This window comes from Pogona vitticeps, chromosome 1 (assembly GCF_051106095.1).
Source record: "Pogona vitticeps strain Pit_001003342236 chromosome 1, PviZW2.1, whole genome shotgun sequence".
NCBI lineage: Eukaryota > Metazoa > Chordata > Lepidosauria > Squamata > Agamidae > Pogona > Pogona vitticeps.
The window spans coordinates 249450924-249476961 of NC_135783.1; the positions used below are offsets into that span (position 1 = coordinate 249450924).

Sequence of the window (26038 nt, forward strand, 5' to 3'; positions counted from 1 at the left end):
CCTTATGGGGTGAAAGGCAGCATATAAATAATTTAAATAAAATAAATAAAATAATAGCTAAACCTCGAGAGGCTCGTCTACCTTTTTAACCATAACACAGAGTCCTGCAACAAAAAAATGGGAAAGCACTAAATGAGGGCGACATTGGGAAGAAGGTGTGACCGAATGGGGAACTCCTGAGGGACCTCTGGAAGAGCCTGAGGAGGGTCCTCATACCTGAGAACAGTGCTAAGAGATTTCTCAGCCAAGGGCATGTCTTTCTTGTCATCCTGCTCCATTTCTGTTAAGGATGAGCCGACATCCGGTGCCACTGTTGCAACCTGTGGCACTTTGGTTTCTCATGATAGCAAGATAATTTCTGAATGCTGGAAGCTCAAACACCCGGTCCCCCGTGCTCATCTCCTCCTCCTCCTCCTCCCCATCATAAGCTTCTCACGCATGCTGTTCTTTCTTACTCTCAGATCCTGATAGTCCTGGCTGTTCAAAACCTCACCACATGCTTTTCTCTGCTTTCAAAATGAACTCATTAATCACTCTTCCCTCTTATGCAGGCTGCACAACTTATCAACCACCTAGCTATTGAGGAAATAGCCCTCTTGTTTTTGCAGGAGAGGTTTATCAAGTCACCAGCAAGCCACCATACATGGTTATCGGTCTGCAATCCTATTATCACAAGCTCTCCAGCCGACTAAACAGAAACCAACATCTTCTTCTCCATCATTTGGTTTTTCAAATTCCAGCCATCATCAAATTATTAGAAAGGGATGCTTTCTCAGAAATGAGAAGTGGGGGGAATAGAAGAAGAGTAAAAGGCCCTCACAGAGTCATGGCATCTGACATATTACATGTCATATTATCCCTTTGCAGGTCTCCCTTATGGCTGTGGATGAAATGCACAAGGATCTGCCCGTTCTGCAGAGGGATCCATATTGGAACGAATCCGACCCCCAGCCACCTTATACAGCAGCAACAGCAGACTATAAGCGAACATCTTTTCTTGGCTCAACCTTTGACATCAGGCAAGTGGAGTTGTCTGAAATAATCATGTACATCCCTTCTTTCCTGACACATGAACTGCATTTGATAAATACATTTGTTGTGACACAATAAATATATTGGTTTGTGCAATGCCACAAGAATTTTAAAAAACAACAGTGGAAACTAGTTGGGCCATTGACAAAACATTGCAATGGGGAATTCTTTCTGCGCAGGATTCCAGCCAACTACTCATGTCCTCTTTCTGGATGGCCCGTTACCTAGTTTATATCCCCCACCCTCAGCTGTCTCTCTATCCTCGGCTCCCAGCCAAGCAGACAGTATTCCATGCTCACTCAGTATAGCTAGTCCTCATTGGGCTGCTTTGCTTTTCTCCCTTCTCTTGTGGGGGTGGGGGGTGGGGGGCATCTGGCTCGATAGCTCAGTCAATTAATTATCTGTGGGAGAAGAGTCAGCATGGGTAGCCTTGGGCAAGCTGCACAGTCCCAGAGCACCCCCCCCCCAGAAGAAGGGAATGATAAACCATTTCTGGATACTCCATAACTAGGAAACCTTGCAAAGGGTTGGTAGAAGTCAGAATTGATTTGATATCATGTAGTTGTTGTTACATGCATGTTTATTATACAATGTGTTAGTCTGCTGCAAGAATATATTATCTTGCATCAGAGTAACAAATGTGCTACAGCACAAGGTTTTTTGACCATCTGATGAAATGGGCTGTAATCTACAACAACTTGTTTCATTTACCGTAATTCTGAAAACATTGGAGTTTCAGGAAACCTGCTGATAACCTTCTCTCTCTCTCTCTCTCTCTCTCTCTCTCTCTCTCTCTCTCTCGTGTGTGTGTGTGTGTGTGTGTGTGTGTGTGTGTGTGTGTGTGTGTGTGTGTGTGTGTGTGTGTGTGGTGTCATACCACTCTCTGTTAGATCACCATTTACTGAAACATTTCATTTGGTTGTTTTGATGTGGGGTGGGAGCCTGTTTTGACACACACTGAAGCTTTTACTACCTGTTGTTATGGTTTCTAGTATAACGTAAGTTATCCAACCCTCATATAACTAAATGGTTTGTGATGAGTTGCCAGGCCCCACCCTCCTTGTTAGCTCTACACAGTACCTTGTTTTGCACTCTGCAGGCAGTAAACGAGCCCAAGGCCAGCAAGGAGTTTGCTGCCAATAACCTGTTATTTCACACACCTATTTCATCATCTCCTATGTGTTTGCATAAAGAGGACTGTGCTATTTAAGTGATGAAGGAAGAAACATAGCCTCTAGTATCTGTGAATTTTTTGTAGTCATCTCATAAAGGTATCATCTACCCTTTCCTTTGGATTATGTACAAGGATCACACCGCTTATCCCCCCTTGCTGTTTTATTGTTGCTGTCAGAGGGATGAAAGGCCCTTTGGGAATTCTCAGTTATGTCCCAGAACCAACTAACCAGCCTCAGGCACCACATTCCTTGACTTGGTTTTATAAAATGTGTTGTTTAAAGCACTTTGTGGATTTGGTGTTACTGTTAAGTGTATTTGAGAGTTGTACGTTGCTGTGAGGTTCCTTCTGAGAGGGAAGAAAGTTGAATGCAAGTTTTTGTTTTGTTTTGTTTTTTTAAAGGAAATAAATGCAGTGAATGAGGGGACACCTTTTGCCTTGCTGCTTGAGGCAGCCAAGTGTTTTGAACTGGCGCTCGGGCATCAATGGCGGCACCAGTCAGGAACAGTAGAGATAGGGACCTACAAAGGCTTGTGCCCCAAAGAAGGTCCCACTGCTGAGACCTTGCCAGGCCTGCTCCTTCTCCTCACCTTCTCTGCTCCCTTTGCTCACCTACCCCTTGGACCTCTACAGGCAAGTGAGCACACGAGCAGCAAAGGCAGGATGGAGGAGCGACTGCCACCACCACCTGATGGTTCTCTCAGCATCTCCCTTCGTGGTGAGCAGTTCGTCTGCAGGAGTAACAAGGCATAATAGCAGCAAGTGAGGAAGTGCAGAATCACAGTGGCCGGAGATGAGGAGCCCACTCGGAGCTTGGAACTTTGTTTGGATTAAATGATACCATGCCAGCTGTGGGATTCTGGGAATCTTAGTCCAGAAAAAGTTCATCTTTTGTAGCCCCAGGCCCACAGAGGGTGGTCTTTTCCCTACGAGTTCTCTCCAAGATCAGGGGTTAGCACTGATCTGAGTTCCTCATACAAAAGCGCAGAGCCATTCTACCTTTTTTGGTTTATTCTCTCACCACTTATTCTCTACAACTGCTCTCTTTTCCTTCCCCAGCATGCAGAAAGAGGAGATGGAATTCCAGCCCCTGGAACAGATTAAGGAGAATGAAGAAGCAAACCACTCCACGCCCTTGTTGGGGCACATCGGCCGCTTTCTAAACGTCCAGTCCCCCAGTTTTTCCAGGTCATCCAGAATGAACCTGATGCGTCGGAGGAATGAAAATCTGCCTCCTTCCCCTTGCTATGCCTATCCAGATGGGGGAAAACCTGGGAGCCCCACAGGTATTAACCAGCAAAGGGGCGATTACTCCCCACCAGGCTGTAACTCCCAGGATCAATGGGACAACACAGCCAGAAAACTGAGAGAGCTCGACGCCTTCATGTCAACTCCTTTCTACGAGAGGCCCGGCTTCTACAGCGCTCCCCAGACTCCCATCAGCTCCATCCCCATGATCTTCCCGTCCAGACGGCAAGGGCGCAAGAAGCCTCCAGCTCTGTCCAGCATTGCAGCCTGCTCTGCGTCTCTGAGGGACAACTCTGCCAGCCAGTCCCCTTGCAGAGGCAGCGATGTGGACAAAAGCGAGAACTCTTTGGGCTCAGGAGGCAGAGAAACGTTTGTGTGGCCGGCCGAGAAAACTCATGCTTCAGACTCCTTGGCTGTGACCATCGAAGGGGAGGCAAACAGATCAAAGGAGGCATCTCCTCTGGGAACCCCAGGGGGGGCTCTGTCCTCGGGGGATTCAGTAAGCCCAACGGTTCCTTTACTGGCTGAGTCCCCAGATTCTCAGAGGCAGGCAAATGTCAACAGTGCAAACACTCCGAGAGGCCACCGACATTCCCGTTGGACTCCAGGCAATGCAGCAAGTCCAAATCCAGACCGCACTAGTTTCCTTCATAGCTATGGGATCAGGACCCCTAGCAGCAATGGCCCAACCAACTTCTTTTCATTCACCCCATTGACATCTCCAGTGCTTGAGAGAGCGCATCTCAGCAAAACAAATGCTGGTGTTGGCCCCGGCCCAGAGACGTCACCTGGAACCTTAGAGCAGGATTCTCCAGCAGTGGCTGGGGCTATGAGAGAGACGGGCAACGCAGGCACAGTTCCCTATCACACCAAGGAACAGAGAAAGGCCACCAATGCCTCGCCCAATGACTCTGGCATCTCTCTAGCAGAAGGAGACTTTGTGGGGCTAATGGAAGTGATCATGGAAACCAGCGAGAACACCACTGATGAAGGGAAGGGAGACAGGGACAGCTAAAAGAAACAGGTTCAGCAGCGTTCTCCCCCCCCCCCCCTTTTAGAATAATGAAGTGGGGCTTTAACCTGCACAGCTCATTCCATAGGTAACACATGTGCTTCTATTAACAATCATGTTAAGAGCCATTCATAATACTTCAGCATCACAAGATTAGGAAATGAGCCCTAATGCCTGGAAGCAGCCAGTATCAGTGTTTAATAACCTTGTACTTTTAAAAGAGTTTGTTGTTTGCAATTGCCAAAGAATAGAGCAGTCTCACCAATGCTGGGAATCATGTTTCAGGTATACTTCAAAGAACAATTTGCATGATTCACTTCCCAGTCACGTGCTGATTTTACCTCACCCTGGTATTGCACTCATAAAACAGGACTTGCAGTATATGAATATGATCATCCCACCTGACCAGCATTTGAACCTTGTTGGATACGTAACTGGGCTGGAGAGCAAAACCCTGGGTTGAACGCTTGGCATAAAATCTAGGGACTACGCAGATCTTGAGATCCAGTGATCCCAGGAGAAAAAAAACACATTGGAGAGCACAGGTGGAGTGAATCTTCTACCATGCACCAGTTTCTTTAATTTCAAAGGTGTATCAGTCTTTATCTGGTACAGCACAAGGACAATCAATCCACAGAATCCCAAACAATACTCTACAAAATCAGGGGATGTGTTCCTTGCAAAATTAAGCCACTGTTTTATGCTCAATGGAGAGACCCCTTTCAACGCCGATCAGCTTCAGCCCACCTCTATGGGCATCCACATGCTTCAAGAATAAGAGCACTCCAGATCATTTGATGTGTAGGTATAGTAGCCTGCACTATATACTGTAGATGACAGAAGAGTGTCAATCTCTTAAACCCTTTCTATGGATTGAATTCCTCTTGTTCAAGTCTCAATCCCATCCCTGACTGATCATGCAAAAAACAAATTTGGGGGGGGGGGCAAGAAAGAAGACCGTATTACATGGTTGCAGGGAACACCCATGATGACTGTTCCCTTAGCTGACTGAAAGACTATAGTGATATTTTGAGTGCATGAGAAAGGTATGCCTACAGTTGTACCACTTGAGGGGAGGGGGATTATTGTGTCCTGTGTCTCAAATGTGCAGAGAAGCACGACTGTACTTGTACAACCACACTATTTTTACAGATAAAGGAGCAAAAACATTAAAACACAGGCTGCCAACCTTTTACCAGATAAACTTTAACAGTTTTATGTAGGCTGCTAGGTCAACTGCAGAAGCAGTTTCGCTAGACTGGCACACCTTTTCACCACATGCAGTTCTGCACCACAATCCTTCACTAAATAGCCATGAGCAAAAGAAAAGGTTATATTTTTAAGGTGTTTTTAAGCACATTTCCTGCAATCTATTTCTAAAAATCACCTGACTAGTGAAATGAACTCAGTAAGTTTCAGTTCCTAGTATCTTAAATAGCAGCACTGGAACAGACAATGAGGTTAAAATCTAGAACCTGGGTTTCCTTTATGTAAGATCTTGATTTATTGACAGATACAGTATACAGACTACTTAAAAAAAAAAAAACAGCTGCAGCTAGGCACCTCTTACTACATTCAGGGATTAGTAAAGTTCCAAGTGGAGGTGGTGACATTGGAAGTACTGTACAGTATCTCATTGCTACCTCATTAGAAAGCTTGAAAAGTTTTCACTTCTCAGGATACTGATGGAAAACAGCGTTGAACTTTGCTCCGCCGGTATTAGAATTCTTCAGTTCTGGTCTGGAACCCGGCAAAGTGAATCCAGTGCAAAAGGGGCACTTGGCTGGAGTGGTAGGGCTTGTAATTCTGAAGTCAGGAGGGCACCAGGTTAGGGAAAGCTGCTCTATAGAAGTCTTTTTGAGAAATTATTGTTGTACTTATTCACCGTCAAGTTGCAATCTACTTAAAGTGATCCTAATGGTGTCAAGGTGAGTGAGATATTTAAAGAGTAGATTTACGAGTTCCATTCCCCCAGTCGGTCTCCATGGCTAAGCAGGAATTAAAACTCTGGTCTCCAGAGTCCTAATACGCAAGTCATTTCATTCATGACAGCACATTGGGTACAGTATTTAGATTATACGGAGAGAGAAAAAGCTGCAATGATCCACAGGATATCAAAAGCATGAGCTAATTAGCCATGGAACCATGGCTTCAAAGGGTATGATTTCCTTTAATTTAGGGTGGAGGTCAGAAGCATTCTCTGGGTGTTAGGGCAGGGCTGCCTACATTCCACAGACCCAGATTTCAACATCACTTGATCATGTCAGCTTTCATTCTACAAAAAGAGACAAAGGCACAATTCTAGCCTTTCTTAAGAAAATTTCCAAGATTTCTGAAAACAAAACTATCAGAAGACAAGGTACGATACTCATTAGAACATTCCACGGCTTTACACAACTCGACTCCTTGCACCTCCCCATAGCTGCTGGAAATTAAGTTATACAAAACAGGCAAACCTGCATAATTTTAAAAAGTTTAAAATTTTGATTGTAGTGCAGAACACAGCACATCTTAATGTGCAATCTCTCAAGGCCCTAGAGCTCAGCAATATTCCAGAGAAATATACTGAGACGCATGATCTATATAATAGTGATCCAAATGATCCCTTTCAAAGAATCAGCAAAAAGGCACCAATTTTGGGACAGCTAGTCAACCTCTAACTTGATATTATTTTCACCACCACACTCCTTTTCATTTTAAAGAAATCCTCACACCTCCTCACTAATCCTTTATAACCACCCAACCCCTGTGTGCTTGTAACGGCGGCAGGAGAAAAAAAAGCTTTAGGCACAAAAAATAGTATTAATGAAAATTTCAACCTTACACCCTTCCCAGAATTTTCCCATACACACCAGGGGCACAACCCAAATGTGGGAACCAATGGATTAAAACGTAATAGGCATGGACACGGAAGACACAAATATACAGTACCATCTGCCAATGAGCTTACTTTTCACCTGCACCCCAATCCCAAGGCCCCTGTAAAATGGCAGAAAATAAAATGTAGTAATTCATTGGAAATTATGGAGGCACTACCCATGCTGTTTTTGTCTTAAAAACTTGGTGTAGAAATTAAGTTGTTTGTAGATTGCAAAGCTGGCAGTGCTCACCAATAATAGAGCAAGCGAGTGAGCGGCTGAGTCTCACTCAGCTCTATTTACACTGGTGAGCAGTGAATCGATTTGGGTATTTCTACTGGCAGCAAATTAAACCTTGATTTGACTGTGCCACCCTCAATTACAAATTCAAGAATATATGTCACAATTTAGATTTCCGACATTAATACCATGTTCACGTCCTTATATGGAAGCCAGTTTCCTAGCCATGGATAATGAGAACTCGGCACATACCAGAACCCTTCAGTTATTTTAAATAATGCTTTGTTTGTGAACTTTACCAACACCTTGCTCCATCCATGCTTCAGTACAACTAAAACCAATTTGAACCAAATCACTTTATTAAGCATGAGATACAACATAAAAGGACAAAAATTAAATGTATACAGTTATGGACAATGTTAATGGATAAACCAAAGAAACATGCACAGCTGAAGATGCAGGAGTCCCACTTGTTTTTCAGGAAAGGCTCTCAGTTTTCACTGTCACTTTCTCCCAGAGTGTGCTTGTCGAAAAGATATTCAGCCAATCCAGATTTTGGCGCCCCCATCTTGCGCAGGTTGGTCACATGGTCACCCAGCTCTTTGATGGATTTGACCTGCTCATCCAGGTAGTGGGTTTCAATGAAATCACATAACTGTGAGAAGGGAAATGATGCGTTAGACATGCCACTATGATTCAGCCAATGCCATGATATCTCATGGTAACCACACAAAAATAAATGACCTATTGCAAAAAAGCACAAACAAAGTCTGAGACAAAGGAGATTACCTCCACAGTTCCCATTCCTTCTCCCACCATACACAGATGTAGTGCAAGGCATTTATAAAGGACAGCAGCTCAAGAAATGCAAGGTTATGATTTATCGCACAAAGAGTGTCTGTATTCCACACCAAGACATGGAAGTTCTGTACTCAGGCAATCCAGGTTTGTAAGAAGGGAAGCCAAATGCTGCTGTCTACATAAATAATGCACACCAGGTATAGTTTGCCTGTCTGCTTCTGCTTTTTCGTACTGATGAAAACAGAAAACAAAACTACAGCCACATCAACTAACAATATTTTTAACAGCTTCTAGCGTCTGAAATCCTAATTATGCATTGCAAAAAATATGCCTGAAAATGTGTGGGTAGCCACAAATACTAAAAAGAAAGCAGGATACAGTATAAGGTATCCATCAACATATTTGGTATTCCCACAGAATCTCATCACACGCACATCCATCATCACCTTGATATTCAAATCCTTTAATGACAGGAATTTTATTTAAACTTGGTGCTATTCTTTTAAACAGCAGGACAGGCACACCCTTTGCAGCTCCAGCCAAACTATATGTTATTTGTATTAACTTTCACCTACGTGTGGGTCGTTTTTGTCAGTTGCCAGCTTGTGCAGGTCCAGCAGTGATTGGTTCACATTTTTTTCCAAGTGCAAAGCACACTCCATTGCTGTCAGTCCACTCTCCCAGTCATCACGATCTGGTTTCTAAGAGAGCAAAACAGTCATTTATTTACATCAAAGCCAAGCCACAACAATACCAAGAACTTACAGAGCATACTGCTGTTACAGAGCAAATGGTTAGAATATTATAGGACAGAATCACTGCCATTTGAAGGTTTTAAAAGCAATGCTCTTCATCTTATGAGGCTTTGAATTCGAAGTATAGATTATAGGTCATGCACCAAAACAAAGTGTCTCTCCACCCCCCACCTCCCCCGGAACCAAAACATTCCACCCATCTATCTCCCTTTACAATCTGCAACGGGGGGGGGGGGGTTTACATGTAATACAGCAGTAGGCAAGATCAGCAGTCTGCTTAGCCTACCCTGAACAAAGGTGCAAGAATTGTTCGGAAGTACTGTGGACAATGTGTCAAGCTTCTTGCACTAAAACCTTCCCTCCCCTACTCCTTTCTTACCAGTATTTTTCATTTGACACAAGAAACTTGCTTTAGCATGAATATGGGCTGGGATCCCTGCATCTGTCAATTATAAAACCCAACTCAGCATGCAATTATTTCAGGTTCAGCTATAACACTGTTGTTTCCATGGCAATCACATTTTCAAACTGCATTTTTATCAGAGCAAGAGCATTTTAACCATATAATGTAACCATTCGGCATTTGCACAATAATCCTAGTCTAGTGGTTTTCAAGATGTTTGTTTCTAAAAAAAAAATAATATCCTGATCAACTCATGTGTCCAGATCCCATGTGAGTTGCAGAGGGTGCAGAGACATATTCTGAACTGCACACAGTTCAAGCTAACTGTGTCTGGTGTAAATTGGGTTCTTTAGAATACAGAGTTAGTGTGTGGTGAAGGAACTATTTCAAAAACACTCCCCAATGTTAGCATTTGTTAGTGAGGAATGCTGATGAAGCGCACAACGCTTCTTGAAATAAAGTTTTAAAAAGCAACATTATCAACAATTGACAAGATGTGGCTTATTAGTGCATTGCACCACTTCAGACTGGCATGCAGGAAGGAAAATTCAGTTCTGAAGGTTCTCTCCTAACAGGCCCCTGCACAGTGACAGCATACATATCCGGGGAAGGGGGGGGAATGTTCTTGCATCGCCTTCTCTCCAAGGTGCTAATACTGTACATTCAAAGGAACCATTTTCTTTATGGAACTGAATGCTTCCTTCTCCCTTACTAGCTTATAATTATACATTATGTAAGTCTGCTAATTGCTTCTCTTAAAGGAGCTGCTCCAGCTTTTTCTAAAGAAGTTTCACAATTAACATTAAGATTTGTACTTGTTTGTTTTAATCATTAATTTGGATCCCAGGCCAGAAAGCAGGAATACCTTCGCCATCACACTTCTACCTGTGGATGAACTTACCTTAATGTCTTGCAGGAAAATGCGACCGCCCCTCTTGTTCTGGAACTTCATAAGCTTCTCTGCATGCTCACGTTCCTCATGAGATTGGTGAAGGAAGTACTTGGCAAAGTTCTTCAGGGCCACGTCATCACGGTCAAAATAGTAGGACTGAAATGAAAATGCAGGTACTTTATGGAGGACTGTATAGGATTCAGCTATTTCAGCCATGAATGCTCTTTGCTTGATGTTCCTATTTCACTGGGAATGAGCATGAAGAACATGCTGCTGCTTCTAACTAAATAAACTTATTTGTCTGTCACAGCTTTTCAAAGCACTGGAACCACAGATCCAGACTTCAAACTTCTTAGCTTTAACAGCCATTGGCTACTGACAGGCAGATCAAATATGGAAAGTCTAGCTGACATGCTCACCCAATCAGTGTTATGCACTGGCTCTTTATTATAGAAAAGTGTTTCAATTATTCTAGACATTCAGGAATGTGCAGCTCCATAAGAATAAGTAACAGTCGTTGCAATGAAAAATACTGCCCAAATCTTACTCAGATGCAATAGCCTATAAAGACTGTATTTCTGTTTGAGACATTATCCTTAAGCATCAATTTTAAAGTCCAGGTCAAGCTCTATAATACACATGTAAGAGCTTGTTCAATCAAAGAAACCAGGTTAATAGGTTTGCTAAAACATGTTTCGATTTAGGAACTATGACGATACGATAAACAGTTATTGGCATTAAGCAGTAACTCAGGGGAAATAGACAAAATCAACATTTATGAGGAAGTACAAAATCATGAGAAATGATACATTTTATCTGGAGAATGGGGTAAGGAGATTTCAACATTATAAGGCAACAGTAAGTTTCAAAATTTCACTTAAGTAGTTTGCCACCGCCTCAGTGAGGGGAGCACAGCAATCACTCAAGAAGATAGGGAGAAGATCATCGAAGTGATCTGAAAAGGGAATCAGCCAGTGATCTAAAAAGAGTTTGTGATGGAAGTGGTGTGCTGGGCATCTAAAGAGAATATGGTCTAAGGTATTGGGCAGCAAATGACAGAAAAGGCAAAGTCTTTTGTCTTTAGGGATTTTGGAAAAGTGGCCAAAATGCATGGCTGACGGGAAGATCTTAAACCGAACTAGCATGAAAGCTCTTTGCCGCATAGTCAGATTAGTCAGTAGAATGAAATAATTTAAAGGATTTTCTACAACAGGAGATAAGCCAAAAAAATTTGGAGGACATGTGGGATTAAGGAGGTCACTTAGATGTTCAAACTCCCACTGATATAACTTGGCTTTGATATGAGAGTGAGCGAAAGATAATTCCAAATCAAAGAGCGATTCTAGTGGGATATCAAGGAACTATTAATTTTATCAGCAATAGGAATTTAGTACCCATCTTGCCATTTGATCATTTACAAAGACCAATATTGAGGCCATCCGTATTCTGATTCCAGTTAATGCTAACAATAACTCCAAGACAAAAAGTTACTCTATACCTTGACAGCCACTATTATTTCAAAATTAAAGCTAGTGTGTTCCTAGTAAGACTAGCCTGTTTTTCCAAAGTTTACTAATTGTGTGTTGTCCAAGTCAATTCTGACTCATGGCAATTCCTTCCAGGGTTTTCTAAGTAGAATACTCAGAAATGGTTTACCATTCCCTTCTTCTGGGGACATCCTGGGACTGTACAGCTTGCCTAAAGCCAGCCACACAGGATGGCCCTTCTGACATGCACAACAGGGAATCAAATTCCCAACACTGGGGGCTCGGCAGCCAGGTGCCTAACTTACTGAGCTAATTAGCCAGCTTACAAGTTTCTCATAAACTTTTTCACATAATTCTAGGTGAGAACCAAAGGAAAACGTTAAGCACATTTCCAGCTTTCATGCTGTTCTCTAAGAATTCCAAAACTAATCATGAATGCGCCAACAAAAAACCTTGAACAGGAGCCAAAGAAATCAAGAGATTCACCTGTGACACAAACTTCTAGTTCTGTTCAAACAAATCAGCACAGATTTTACAGAACAAGCCAATTTTATATTAAAGGTTCTGGGGAACTGGTCCAAGGTCAATTAAAACCACAAATTTTTGCAGTACAGAGATAAGCTCTGATGCACACAGATTTCTCTGCAAGCAAGAATTAACTCAATGCAGTTTCTTTCTCTTCCCATTTCTAGGATGTGTTGCTACACCAAGGGGTTAAACGGGTATTAGAGCCAACAGCCTTTAGTAAATAAAGACTCAATTCCACAACCTTTTTTTAAATCGAAGTGATGGGCAATACTGCAATGCCCCTTTCTTACAACATGCCCCAAAGTTTGACGCCACCGACGCAGAAACGGACGGACACCGAAGAGCCCAACAGGATTAGACCAAGAGTTCATCCAACACACCACTCTGTTTCCAACAGCGACTGGAGAGGTAGGGTGTCAATGCAAGATCCAGACAGCCGTCGGCAAGTTAATTTGTAGGGTTGCACTCCTTCAGGTCGGTGCGGTCCCTATCCAGCCTCCAGTTCTGCATGTACTCAAAGGAATAACCCTTGAGCCGGAACAGCAATAGTCGTTCTCGCACATTAAGGGGAGGGGAGGCAATCTCCGACCACAGTTCATAAATAACTTTATCGGGCAACCCAAAAAGCCACAGACGTGCGCCATCTGGTTGCCACGGCTCAACTCGGGGATCTGCAGAAAAGATAGTAAACGAAAAGAAGCCGGACCTTCTCCAAGGGGGCGCCGATCGCCTCGAAGCAGGCGAAACGCAGTGTGTTTACCAGACTTCCAGCAAGCACCCAGGCTGGGCTCCTCCCTCTCTTAACTACAAGCCCTGCAAAGGAGGAGGAGGCGGGAGGGGGGGAGAACCCCGAAGGGATCCGCCTCCTGCACGGCGTCGCAGGCCTCCCTCCTTCCCCAAGGGCACATCAATGCCTGCTGCCCGTCCGTGGGCGCTTCCCCCGCGTTCTTCGGTCCCCCAGGCCCAGCAGCAGCCCCCCCTCCCTCCCTCCCTCCCTCCCTCCCTCCATGGGAGCTCACCATGCTGAGGTACACGTAGGAAGCGTAGAGTTCCAGGTTGATCTGCCGATTGATGGCCGCTTCGCAGTCCTGGTGGTAGTTCTGGCGCACCTGGGAAGGAGACGAAGCCATGGCAGGGCGGCGGCGGCGATACCGGTGTCTGTGGTGAGGATGCTGGCGAGAGGTGTAGAGGCAACGGGTGGGCCCGAGCAGGGGGTGGGTTCCGTCCAATCACTGTTGAAGCAGGAACCTCCTCGGCTTGGGTGTCGCAGAACGTTCTGAGCCCCTTGCCTTGGCGTCGCGTCTATATATAGACCGAGGTTGCGTCACAATTCGAGTTGGGGAAGGCCACGCCTTCCGCCGCGCGGGAACCAAAGTGGAGGGAAGGAGCACGAGCCTCTCCCAGGCGGGGCGCCTTAGCCCGCCTCGCGAGTAAGCGTGACTCAGCGGGTTTTTTTCCAGCTTCGCTTGGCGGGTGACGCTTTGTCCGAAAGGGGAGGAAAGGGGTCAGCTGGCTGGTGATTGACTGGAAGGCCGTCCGGAGGACAGAAAGTGCTGAGTCGCTACGTTATTTATCGTTTAACATAAGCGTGTTTTGTAATAAGGGAAGCCTGGTTAAAAAAAAACTCTCCAGAATTAGGTCATTCTGAGATTTCTCCCTTGAGAAGGAAGCTGGTTACTACAACGCACTTTGCGTTGACATTCGTCTTTAAAAAAATATAAATTGGTTCCGAAATCCAGTGGCCATTTACAGAATTTAAAGGCTACCGCCTATATTTTTTACCTACCTTCACATCACATACATCACTTTTACTTTTAACACATGCACAAAAAACGTTACGTTTTCTTGTTTTGTTTTTCATATGTTTCTCTTTTAATGTTTTCATTTATTGTGTGTCTGTTTTTTCTTGCCTCTTTAGTTTGTAAACCACCCACAATAGTGCATTGCACTAATGGGGCTGTAAATAAATGAAGTGATGGGTATAATGAATAAACAAACTCCTGAGCAGAAGCTGGAGAAAAGACTCACCTTTTCATTTAGGAGATCTAAGCCCTTCTCCCTTTTAGAACATCTAAAGCATTTTTGAGTTACTGTGGTCGGATAGATAAGTGCAGGATCAGGGTTCAAACAAGACTGGTTGGCATTCCCACTTGGCCATGGAAAACTTACCTGGGGGAGGAGGGATGCTGACGGGGGACAAACCACTCCTTAGACATATCAGGTATATGGAAAACCCCATAAGAAGTCATGGAAGAGAGTTGTTAGCACATGATGACAAATGGTGGACAGTTATTGTCATTGTCAAAGTGAATCTAAGAGATTGTTTTGCCATAAGTAAAGGCCATTGACATCTAAGTGCTAGCAAAGCAAGCTCACCTTGTTCTGGGTGGGTGTTTTGCTGGAGTGGCTTTGAATTATGCCATTGATGCCGTTGCCCTGTGCAAGTCCACCAAAAGAGGCCTACTTTTGCTATTTCTTAAAGTTAAATTAGCCCCTTTTTGCCTTTTATTTTGTAGGGTTTTTTCCTCTTCTGTTTTGATTGGTATCCACACCAGTATGAATTCTCAGAAGTCCAGAGCAAAGTTTTTTTTAAATTACACCTCCCAGAATCCTTCATTTTCTGATTTGATTTGATTTTTGAATTAAAGCTCTCCAGCAGCTACTGGGAGCTAAAACACCCCACTCCACCCCATTATTTTCAAGCTTTGCAGAAAGGTAATGTTTTTTATGGCAAGTATTTTTTTTTCTACCCTAGCTGTGTGGAACCCTTGGATCCTGTTAACAAGTTCAATACCTCCCTCAAATGTTTTGCTCACCCACCCACCTCAAGCGCTTCAGTAATGCAGAGTAATATAATTGTTTCATTATTGCAAATGTTGACGCTTGAATTGTTTTTTAAAAAACCCTTATTACCATATTTTTGTTTGTGGGGCAGAAGGGAGATGTGGTTGAAATTCTTTAATATATCTTCACATTTTATGGAGTTCCTTCACTGAAACATTAAAAAAACTTTATAGGGTTGCCAACATTGCAAAATACTGCACAGATTGACAGGAGAAAACACGGACATACACAGTGCTTATTGTGTACATAGTAGGCTGCAATCCAAAATGAACAAACCACTTCTGTGAGGTCTGATGACATGGTCTGCTGCAGAGTTTTTAAAGACATAAATCACACTGGTGTTCTGTGTAACTGTACTTCTCTGTTTATCATCACACATCATCCTTACATTTGCAGAATTTCAAAATCCAGGACACATTAAGCAGAGTTGTAAAATGGGGATTCCCAGGTGAGAAAGTTTTTTATGAATTGATACAACTGGCAGGAAAGCAGCAGAATTAGGTATGAATTTAATACGCATATCATAGAAAAGACACAAACAGTAAGATAATGCAGAACTTACAGGCACCCTTGAAGACTATGGATTCCCTTTGAACTTCTGCATTGAGCAGTTGCAAAATATTTGTTATCCTGAAGCATCTCAGCCCCATAAAATAATAATAGGCATATTTATTTACAGAGATGTAGAAGACAATGAGAAAAGAAGCAAATTTCAACTTGATACTAATCAGAGAGATTTATTATTATAAAATGAATCACAGGGAACAGAAAAAGATCTAAATAACTTTTTTAAAGGGACATGATTTGATCTGTCTTCTGATAGGAGTTATTTTGAACTTCTCATGAGCAAGACTCCCCTCACAATAGACTTACTCCAAGCTCATCACAATAGTTTAGACTTAATTGCTAGAGTATCATAAAATGTGCACAGATTTCTCCCTCAGACATCAGAATGGACACTGAGAATTAATTATTTTGAGAGATGTAGTCCATTTTCTTAAGAGAGGGGGAAAGAGCTCAGTTTAGCTGGAGAAAATCCCACACAGGACCCAGGAACAGAGGACTTGCAAGTAGAACAGAATTTTTAAGCAAGAGAAGCAAATCCCAAATCCCCACATTTATATCAACATGATGGCCCAAATCCTCTCGCACAGTTATGCAAGCATAATGCTAACAGTGTGGCTTTTGGAGGTGAGAGACCCATCAAGCTGAACCAAATAACAATGTCTCCTTTCCATTCCCCAACAGCCAAGGTCTCGTGCCTAGTGCCCTCCAGGGAGTTTAAGCAAAATGTACCAAAAATGGCTGCTGCCAACCCCACCCCACCCCCTTAACTGTTTATCAAAATCTGAGTAGCTTGGCAAGGCAAAGCAGTAAAAATTATTTTCAGGATTTCCTTTGCACTCAAAATCCAACCAATATCCCACAATAATTTTATTTTCTTTATATTAAATTTATTTATATTAAAAAGAAAAAGAAACAACAACAATGACAGAAATAAACAGGAAAAAGTTACCCAAAAGCTTCTCTCAGCTTAAAAAAGCAAAGTCACCATAGAACAGCAAAACAGGCTTTGGACTGCTGCAAAAGAAGGCACTGTACACACTTAGAAAATAAGAAAGTCTAGTTAACCTAGCTGCTCTTACAATATCCCTAAACAAAGGCCATTACTATGAACATGGTCTCCTTGGAAGTAGGGAGATGATTTGTTGGGAGATGATGTTTTACCTCATGTGAGGATGCCAAGCTCCAAGAATCATTTCTCTCCAGCCTCCTATATACAGAATACAATGGGATCGAAGTCACAGCCATCTCAATTACCTGTTATTCCAAGTACTTGTCTTCTCTCAGCCCAAATTACCATACCGGCTGGCAGGAAGAGACTTATTCCATAGAGCCTAACACATGTCAAAGTATGCTTTGAACTGCCAGATCACCAAGATAAACAAGAGGGGATATCAGAAAAGGACAGAAAATAGTTACTCACTTTGTCCCCGTATTTCTGCTGCCAGGGCTGGGAGAGATGCTGGCCTGCTTTTCTTCTTCATATATGAAAATAACTTGGCTGGTGGTTTTACACACCTTCACTTGGGTGGGGGCATTTTTCGCTGCTTTGCCTGAGGCATGAAAATCTCTTGAACCAGTCCTGGTCTGGTTCAAGAGGCTTTCACACAAGGAGTTCTCACACATGGAGCCTGTTCATACATACCCAGTGGGGCAGGGGATATGGTCAGTATGTGTACCCTGCCCACAAATGTGTGTTGCTGCCACATAAAACCGCACTCTCACCTTCCCACACACCAGTGTGAACATTTACACAGGCAAAACTGCATTTGTGTGAACATTTCAACAAAAAGATGTTGGAATGACAGGAATCAGTAAACAAGTAAAAGAGGTTTGGAAAGCAATGGACTATGGGTGAGGGGTGCCAAGAAAAGTACTGAAGGAATAGGCTATACTGTATAATAGTTCTATATAATTAGTTGAATTAACTGACTAAATTCTGGGCTGCAGTTCTTCAACACAAATAACAGCATTCTGGCCACTTTTTGAACTTTGAACTGGCAGGGTAGTTTATTAAACCAATATAATTTTACACTGTGTTTTGACAGGGAAGATACATACAGTGGGGTCTTGACTTGAGAACTTAATCCGTATTGGAAGGTGGTTCTCAAGTCAAAAAGTCTGTAAGTCAAGTCTCCATTGACCTACAGTGCATTGAAAACCGATTAATCCCGTAACAGGCCGTTTTTGTTCCATTTTGGTTTTTTTCTGGTCTGTAAGTCAAATCTCAGGCTGCAAGTCAAACCTAAATTTTGCGGCCAGAGAAGTCTGTAACTCAAAAAGTCTGTAAGTCAAGCAGTCTGTAAGTCAAGGGTCCACTGTACTGTATGTTGCTTTGTTATCTCTTACCTCTGAATTTTTGCTTAATGATTTGTTTTGGACCTGATACCATATCAGCCATTCAGGAAAGGGGTATAAGTGGAAGGTCCACATTGGGAAAGCACCAGGGATGTTGCTTTTGAATGATTCTATGATTGCAACAGGGAATGACTTTGCAGAAATGACACAATGGAGTGTAAATGGACTTCGAGTCACAAGGAGGAAAAACAAGCTAAAAAAATATGCCGTTGTGGGATCAAGTACTTAAGGAGCTAGGAGGGTAGCATTAGATAGATATTTAAGAAAAATAAATGGCAGCAAAATGTTACATTGTGTTACAGCCAATCAGAGGACTGAATAGCAGCAGACCAATGCAGAATTTATATAAGATTCAAGTAGGAAGAGCAACCAACAGGAAACTCGGTGGTGTTGAGTAATTTGTCTGGCTCATGATTCATTTTCTGTGACAATGTCAGAGGCAGCTGATCCATTAGGGCAGAACGGGCACTGCCCCGCCATAGGTTCTGGCTACTCCCAGTTAAGCCTATTTACGCCTGCCTTCTTCCAGGAGGCAAAAGGTCAGGGCCTGGCTATGTTCCTCTCCTGGCTGTTGATTCCCCAGACCCATAATCTTCTGCATGTGAGGCAGGGGGGCTGAAAGTGAAGGCATGAATGTAAGGGAATGAGCCACCTGCCCATCTTTAAAGGTATGCAGGTAAGAATATGTTAAATTACGGGTAAAATATACTTTTATGGGTGAGAGAATGTCTGACTGAATGCTTTGCTTGCCTGCCTCCCTCTGCGTCTACATGTGAGCACCTCATTTTTGCCCTCTGTCGTCAGCAGCTTTGGGGCCATTGACTACTACAGCGGGCAGCAGAAACAACTGCATGTTATCAATAAGAATGTGTATGTGTTGTTGTTTTGACACTGTTTGGGGTTGGCTACCAAAGGGAATCCCTAATGTAGTCCTCTCCTGGGAAAGATTACTAGTTATTAGTTCATAAATCCCAGTATGGGATCTACTAGAGGCAGGTGTGAAAGTACAGTCCAGATCTTTGAAAAGAATATTGGACCTCTTGTTGTTGGGTGTGCCATGGCCACCATTTCTAAAATCCTCATTGGTCTTCTGATCAAGAGGGCTTTTCTTTATTTTGAAACCCAGTGATACTACTAGATGTATTGACCTTGCATGTAAGCTATTAACAGCATTCTCCCACCTGTTGGAAGTGACCAGGTGCAGCTCAGTTTCATTCAAGAACATGCATGTCTTCACATGGGGAAGAGTAGAGAGAGGACCTCCTCAGTTTTCCTAGACTGTCTTTTACCTGTTCTGACCTGTGTTAACCTTTTGTGTCTCCAAAGAGGAGAGACCTTTTGTCTTTCTTTTGTCTCTCCAAGGATGACATCTTGCCCTTTATTCTCTACAGATGAAAGGAGCAGCCATGGCTCCTGAGGTGTCCAACTTTGTTAGCTGGGATTATGACTTCTGTCACCTTTCCTATCATGAGTGCATTTCTCTTAAAAACACAAGCTTTCTTATTTTCTTAGAAGGAAACCTGGGTGTTATTTCTCTATAAGAAAGAAAGTATGCTTGGGCAATCATTTCAAGTTTCAAAGGGTTGAAGTCCCAAGTTAACATTCCTGTAATTCTCTGTGCTCACTCTCCAACACTACCCACCCTCCCTTCAGCCACAACATACTCTTGGCAAAACTGAACATCCAGTTTAATTTTCCTTTCAAGTTAATGTTCAGTCCTTCATGCGGGACTCCTTTAAAACTGAAAATGGGGGTGCGGGTGGGAACTTCCCTGAATAATTCTCATTGAAATCATAAAATAGGAAACGTTGACATTTAGCTCGTTCTATGAGATTACAGATGGCACCCTTTTCAAAATATTCATTTTTTTCTTTGCCACTTCTAACAATCTGGGAGGCATCTAATTTACTGAACCTGGATAATACAGCAAGTTTCTTACACTGTTGGGAAGCAGTTGTGTTTTTCAAATAATCTGAGATATGCAGCAGTTTCCACATGTTAAAATTAAGTTATGACTCAAGTCCACACTTCCATGCTAGCTCAATGTCTGAAGAGGTTCAGGTCAGCATGTTTACACTTATCTCTTTCAGTGGTATTTTCCACAACGGGTTTGCACATGTGACTCTTTGGTAGCTTTCACAACCTCCTGACTCATCTGGCTCGTCACATGAGCAAGGTGTGTGATTTACGCAGCATTATTAGTGGCACATTGTGTTGTTGCTTGTTGAATATGCTGTGGAGGTTCACCCTTAAGGAAAGCTTTCTCTCATTTTAATTCACATATGCTTGCCCTTTGCTTCATCAAAGAACACTTCAGGACTTCTTAGCATGTCAGTGGTATCTGGCATTTTGGAGCCTACAAATAACTGCAGATTTGACAGCAGGAACCCTTGTTTTGGGAGTAAGCAGCAGAAACAAAATATGAAATATCTTGCTATATGCATTTATTAGTTTCTTGGAAGAGGAAAATCTTGAGGAACCAAAAGCTTGTCATGTTGCCTCCCCACTAGATTAGGCAAAGCTACACTTGATTACATTCTTCTTTCAGTACAATTTTGAAAAAGCACAGTCTTCTTGCAATTGGATTATGGCTCTAGAGCAGAAAGAAGTCTGGCCTACCAAAAGCTAGATCTGGAATTAAGTCATATTTGGAGAACACCCACTGAAATCAATGGAATTTGATAGAAGTGATTTGTTTGCATGGTAAAATCCGCCATCCTCAGGTGCTACTTTGGTGTATCAAGTGGCATCTGATATCCTAGTAGAAGTCTTATAACTGGAGAAAACTGGACAGTTGTATGGGAGCTAAATAACACAACAAAGTCAATTCTGTGCAAATGCAGCATGGATTTTCGGGCCACATTGCTTTGTTGACTCAATCCTACGCTGCCAACAAGCAAACACGAGCCTTCTCTGTCCACGCACGCCTTGAATTTCTAAAGCTAACAATGCTGTATTTGTCTGTATGCTCAGTAACAATAGCATTTCGGTTAACTTGTTGCAATTTTAACACTTGTTCAGTATCAACACATAATTCTAAGGAACATGGAAATGACACAGAAAATGTTCAGACAAACAATCTCCCTCCAGCCAACAGACCCCATGCTCTTTTGTCTCTTCCACCAGTTCCATGCAAAATGCCCCACTGACTCAACTAGTCCATTGACTCCTGTTCACAAATTCACAAGGACTGGGAGTGTAGTTGTAGACTTCCAGATGCGACATTACATGTTTGTTGGCTTGTAGTACTTGTCAGCCTCAATCAACATAGCAATTGTTAGACATGGGGGTCGTTATAGTCCAATAAAACATCTGAAGGCTTGCAGGTTGCCAAACCCTGATCTATCCAAGCAGGTCAGGGGGTGAAGAGAAGACAGACCCTTCTGGAGCAACAGATAAAGAGGTGCCTCCCTTATCTGCATAGCACAGAGTCATGAGGACCCTGCATTCAGAATGACAGTTCCACCCACCTTACTCCTTGCTTTTTGTATCTTTGTTTCTAGATGTGTATCTTCCTGCAAGTTAAACACAATTTGTCTATTACTTCCTTTCAGCTTTTCCTCTCAAAAAAAGGTGGGTGGAACAAACTGAGAGTAAGCTAACTTAACATTGTCATGAATGTGCGTGCTGAGTTTTATACCTATGTTATTATTTGTTTAGGAACTAAGGAATCGCAAGCAAGCCCACCGATCGACCAAAATGTGAATCAGAAAATTCTAGCATCTTTAAAATATATTTGGCTCTTTCAGTAATGAGATTTTACTGACCTTTAGTGGCAACACTGCCTATATATTTTCAAACTTCTTTTCTTTGATGATGAAACAGGACACAAACACACACGCACCTGCGCCTGCCTGCCTGCCCAACTCCCTCACCCTCCAGAAGGATGAATTTATACAGAAAAAGTTGAAAGTCTCTGGAAGAAGGAGCAGGGAAGCAATCCCTTATATGCTATTTGGGAGAGTACACCTAGGGCGAGCCCAGTATCTTGAAGCTCACAGCCTGCCTTCCATGCCTTAGATCATCACAAAGTATATAGGCATCTCTGACCAACTCAGGCCAACTTTGCACAACAAAGATTTCAGGTTTCAGACTGAAGCAGGAAAGCAGACTTCCACTGGGCTGAGGCAGGACAGCTCATGTATTAATATCTAATAAGGGCAAGAATTCAGCAAAGCAGGGAAAAGGCCTCCCTGCTGAAAAACACCACTACGGAGAGTTTCCACTCACTATAACCTCTGGTTCAGTCCCTTTACAGAGTACTGTGCAAACACAAAAGATAAACAGTGAGGCAGACTGGTAGGCTCTAGTCTCTGCAGAAATCGAAGTTTTTGTCTCAATGGAACAGGCAGAAATTAACTCTGAGGAAATTATTTGGAGCCTCATTGTTGTTACAGCAGACAAATATTTGTCTTATGCACGCACGCACACATAACAAATAGTGTGCCTGTTTGTAGATGTGAGAGAGAAAGAGAAAAGAGAATGAAATATGCAGATTGCCACAGGGAGAGGGATTTTGCACTTTTTCTCCCTACTTCTGGCCCTTGGAGAACATTACCTTCTCCATTGAAGTGCAGAGTACAAGGGACATTTAACTCCCTGAATGGTTCCAAATGACAGGAGCAGAAGGGAAGAACAAAAACAAAAGAGCAACAAAACCACCAGGGGGCTTTTAAGACCCATAGATTTACCTCAGTGTCAGCTTTTATTTTTAAATTAAAATCCACTTCTTCATATACATCTAGAGCACAAGATCCAGGCACACACTCCATATCTGAAGAGGTGGAATGTAATCCATGAAACCTCACACTGAAACGAATCTGCTGGTCTAAAATCATGCTCTCTTTATGTGAACATGTATGTACAGAAACATAGTAACACAGCTGACCCTCTGAAAACAGAACAGAGTTGAATCCCAGTTGCTTTGTATTTCCCTCCAGTTTTATTTCTCCTCTCACAGCAGGTTCCCATCTCAGGTTTGCTGTCCCTGTGACTGTTTTCACCTCAAAAGCCGCCCCGAGTAGACATGGTCTAGAGGGGCGGGGTAAAAATCAAATAAATAAATAAATAAATAAAATAAATAGGGAGACAAAGCAGACATTCTAAATTTCTCCACATCAGCAGATGAATACAGGTTTACCATTTCATACCAGTATGGGGAAAACAGTACATTACATGTTATTTGTGTGGGAAGACAATTTCTAAGGGTGTAAACAAATGGGTTCAGAACGGCTGCAAAGTATAAAGGGGGAGAAGAACAACAGCAGCTGTATAGAAAAAGCACACATCAGATGTAAAGACACATCTTGTCTTTTTTCCTGTTCAACAACAGATGCTTTTTTCTTCAGCTTTTAGTAAGGTCAGTGTGGAACAGAAGGATGCATTCCAGATCTACACCACAATCAGCAAAGTGTTTGCTGAGAACAATGCCAGAAAAGGAAAAAATAAATAAATTTTGGGCAATCATTTTACTCATTTTGGCTGGCCCTTACAAAGATAGCAGTTGATTATATTTCTCCTCTTCAAGCAGCAGAGAACCAAGGACCACCTGGTTTAAGCGAGTTGTTAATCAGAATTACACGGGTGAAGGATCTTCTCTTGAGACACCCATTTGGACCTCCCCTTCTCCATGCCTTAAGCTGACCCTCAAGACTTTCTTCACTCTAGCAAGGTGTTTGTTGATCTTATCACAGGGCTTTTATGTATTTCCTGTGATGATGTTTTGTAGTGTTTTTTTCCATTCTTTGTTTTCCATGTCTTTTAACTGTAAGCAGTGCTATAACTAGCCATTGTGACACAAGGGGGCACGTGGCACCCTCTCCCAAGCATGGGCATGAGCCCCCCCCATGAAAAAGGAGGTGGGAGAATATGGTGCCCCTACAAAAGAAAGCCGATGCTTTTGGAAAAAGGGAAATGGCTGGGAGTTGCCACAGTTTATTTTCCTAACTCCCACCATTGATTTCAGCACCATCTAAATGTTGATGCTCTGGGTCATGTGGCACATGACTCCAGAAAAATTGTCGAAGATGTGTACAGATGTATCAAATGTGTGTTGGAAATGTGAAGCACAAGTGGGAAGTTAGTATCATATGTGGTGGTCATGTAGACTAGCGAAACAGTATTGGAAAAGATTACATGCTGTGTTGCAACAAATATTGTTTTGTAAGGTGCCATTAACCCCACAACTGTTTTTATTGAGTATGATACCTGATAACATAGATAAGACAAAGGAATATATAGTTATATACATAGTTACTGCAGCCAGAATTCTCTATGCCAAAAATTGGAAAAGTCCGACGGTACCGAAACAAGAAGACCTTATAGAGAAGATACGGGAAACAGCGGAAATGGACATTTTATCAGAAGTGATGAAGGACTGTCCTTTACAAAAGGCAACTGAAAGTTGGGATTTATTCTATAAATGGACTGAGTCAACAGGCAGCGTATGAAGAGCATACATTGAAATGAGAACTTAAATCTGGAAGGCAGAAAATAGTAAAAAGAGCAATCTGAAATTTTGATATGGCAGTATGTATAGAATGAATTTTAGTATGTCATTGTTTCTCCTTTTCCCCCTTAACCTCAATTCCCTTTTTCCTTTCTGTCACCCTTCGTTAAAAATAAAATTTTAAAAAATAAATAAATGTTGATGCTCTGGGTCAAAGCCCTAGTTGCTCCACCATAGGTACAGACCTCATTGTAAGCCATCTTGTGAAGCTTTGCTTAAACACCTTCTCAATGTATGTGTTGGGAGTTTTTTACAATCTTGCATGCTGCCTAGGAAAACTGTGGTTGGGGGAGACCTTTCTGGGCTGGGGTGACTGTCAATCTATCAAGCGCTAACCAAATGTTCCTTCTCTGCCTCTGATTTCAAAGAGAGCCCTGTCTCTCTGAGAGCTTTTTGCCTCTCTAGAGTCTGTTGAAGCTTGTTGCTGAAAGCAGTCATGTTTGCCTGTTTTATGTTTGATCTGTTCCATTTTAAGTAATTAAACCTTTTTATTCTCTCTACTATTAATATCTCAGAGTGAGCTATTGAGACTGTACATGCCAGTTAATGAGAAAAGGGGCTGGACTGCTCTGGAGAACTTGAAGCTATTCTACTCTGTGAATCCCTGCACTTCTGTTGCACAGCTAGAGGAATTAAATCATAAATTCAAAACTGCAACAATATGCATACAGCTACAAAAGCATGTTAGGCATCTTAGACTGTGCCTAACATACCCATATACGTAGCTGTGCATTGTGGGGGAAGTCTTGTAAAGGACTTTCTTCTCCCCCTGCAGGTGCACCGCTCCCCAGAGGTTTTGGTTAAGGAGCTCTCTAGAACAATATCCACATGCCTAGGATTAGGGTTTGGAATCACCAATCTAATATTTTCTCTCATTTTCAGCAAGCCCCATTTTTCCATTCTTTGCTACAACATCACGGAAGATCTGTAGTTTACTGGCTTTTGCCAAAGGGTATGATAGACATCCAAACCAAACTTTTCTCACACAAGTGATCTACTTGTTAAGTGACAGATTCTAGGCAGACAACCCAGACTATTTTGAGGATGACTGACCTTTCCCCGTACATCTTTATGCAGCCTGCTTAACATGTCAGTATATATCACATACTTTTAGTTCTACCAGGAAGTATAATTCATTCACTGTATTATTGAGCTGACAGATATAATTATCATCTTGCTAGGTTTCTAAGGCTGGTAAAGCATCAGTGTTCTGCCTCAAGTGGCATGTGCCCAAAGGTGATCCTAAACCTCAGTAATTATCACCACCAGAAGAGAATCTCAGGAGAGTGCAGATTGGGAGAGCAGAAGCTACAAGCTCAGGCAGGAGCTGCTGG

General features: G+C 42.5%; 2 protein-coding genes and 1 long non-coding RNA gene across 3 annotated transcripts in view; 2 read left to right on the forward strand and 1 right to left on the reverse strand.

Annotated features, from left to right (window-relative positions):
- Positions 1 to 8190, forward strand: part of LOC110086195 (bestrophin-1) — a 46221-nt gene extending 38031 nt beyond the window's left edge. The window contains exons 9-10 of the mRNA XM_072985549.2: positions 868 to 1019; positions 3266 to 8190. Of these exons, the coding sequence (XP_072841650.2) occupies positions 868 to 1019; positions 3266 to 4469 (1356 nt within the window). The 3' untranslated portion in view covers positions 4470 to 8190. The remainder of the gene's footprint in view (positions 1 to 867; positions 1020 to 3265) is intronic.
- LOC110086180 (ferritin heavy chain) lies at positions 7902 to 13857 on the reverse strand. The gene is made up of 4 exons (XM_020806956.3): positions 13450 to 13857; positions 10425 to 10571; positions 8941 to 9066; positions 7902 to 8219 (listed from the first exon to the last, which is right to left on the reverse strand). The coding sequence occupies exons 1-4, from the start codon at positions 13558 to 13560 to the stop codon at positions 8055 to 8057; spliced, it is 549 nt and encodes a 182-aa protein (XP_020662615.1). The 5' UTR covers positions 13561 to 13857; the 3' UTR covers positions 7902 to 8054.
- A 4294-nt stretch (positions 13858 to 18151) lies between these two features.
- LOC140703070 (uncharacterized) lies at positions 18152 to 22854 on the forward strand. Its single transcript, XR_013540714.1, has 2 exons — positions 18152 to 18872; positions 21857 to 22854. It is a non-coding gene; the product is annotated as an uncharacterized LOC140703070 (long non-coding RNA).
- Positions 22855 to 26038: the final 3184 nt, after the last annotated feature.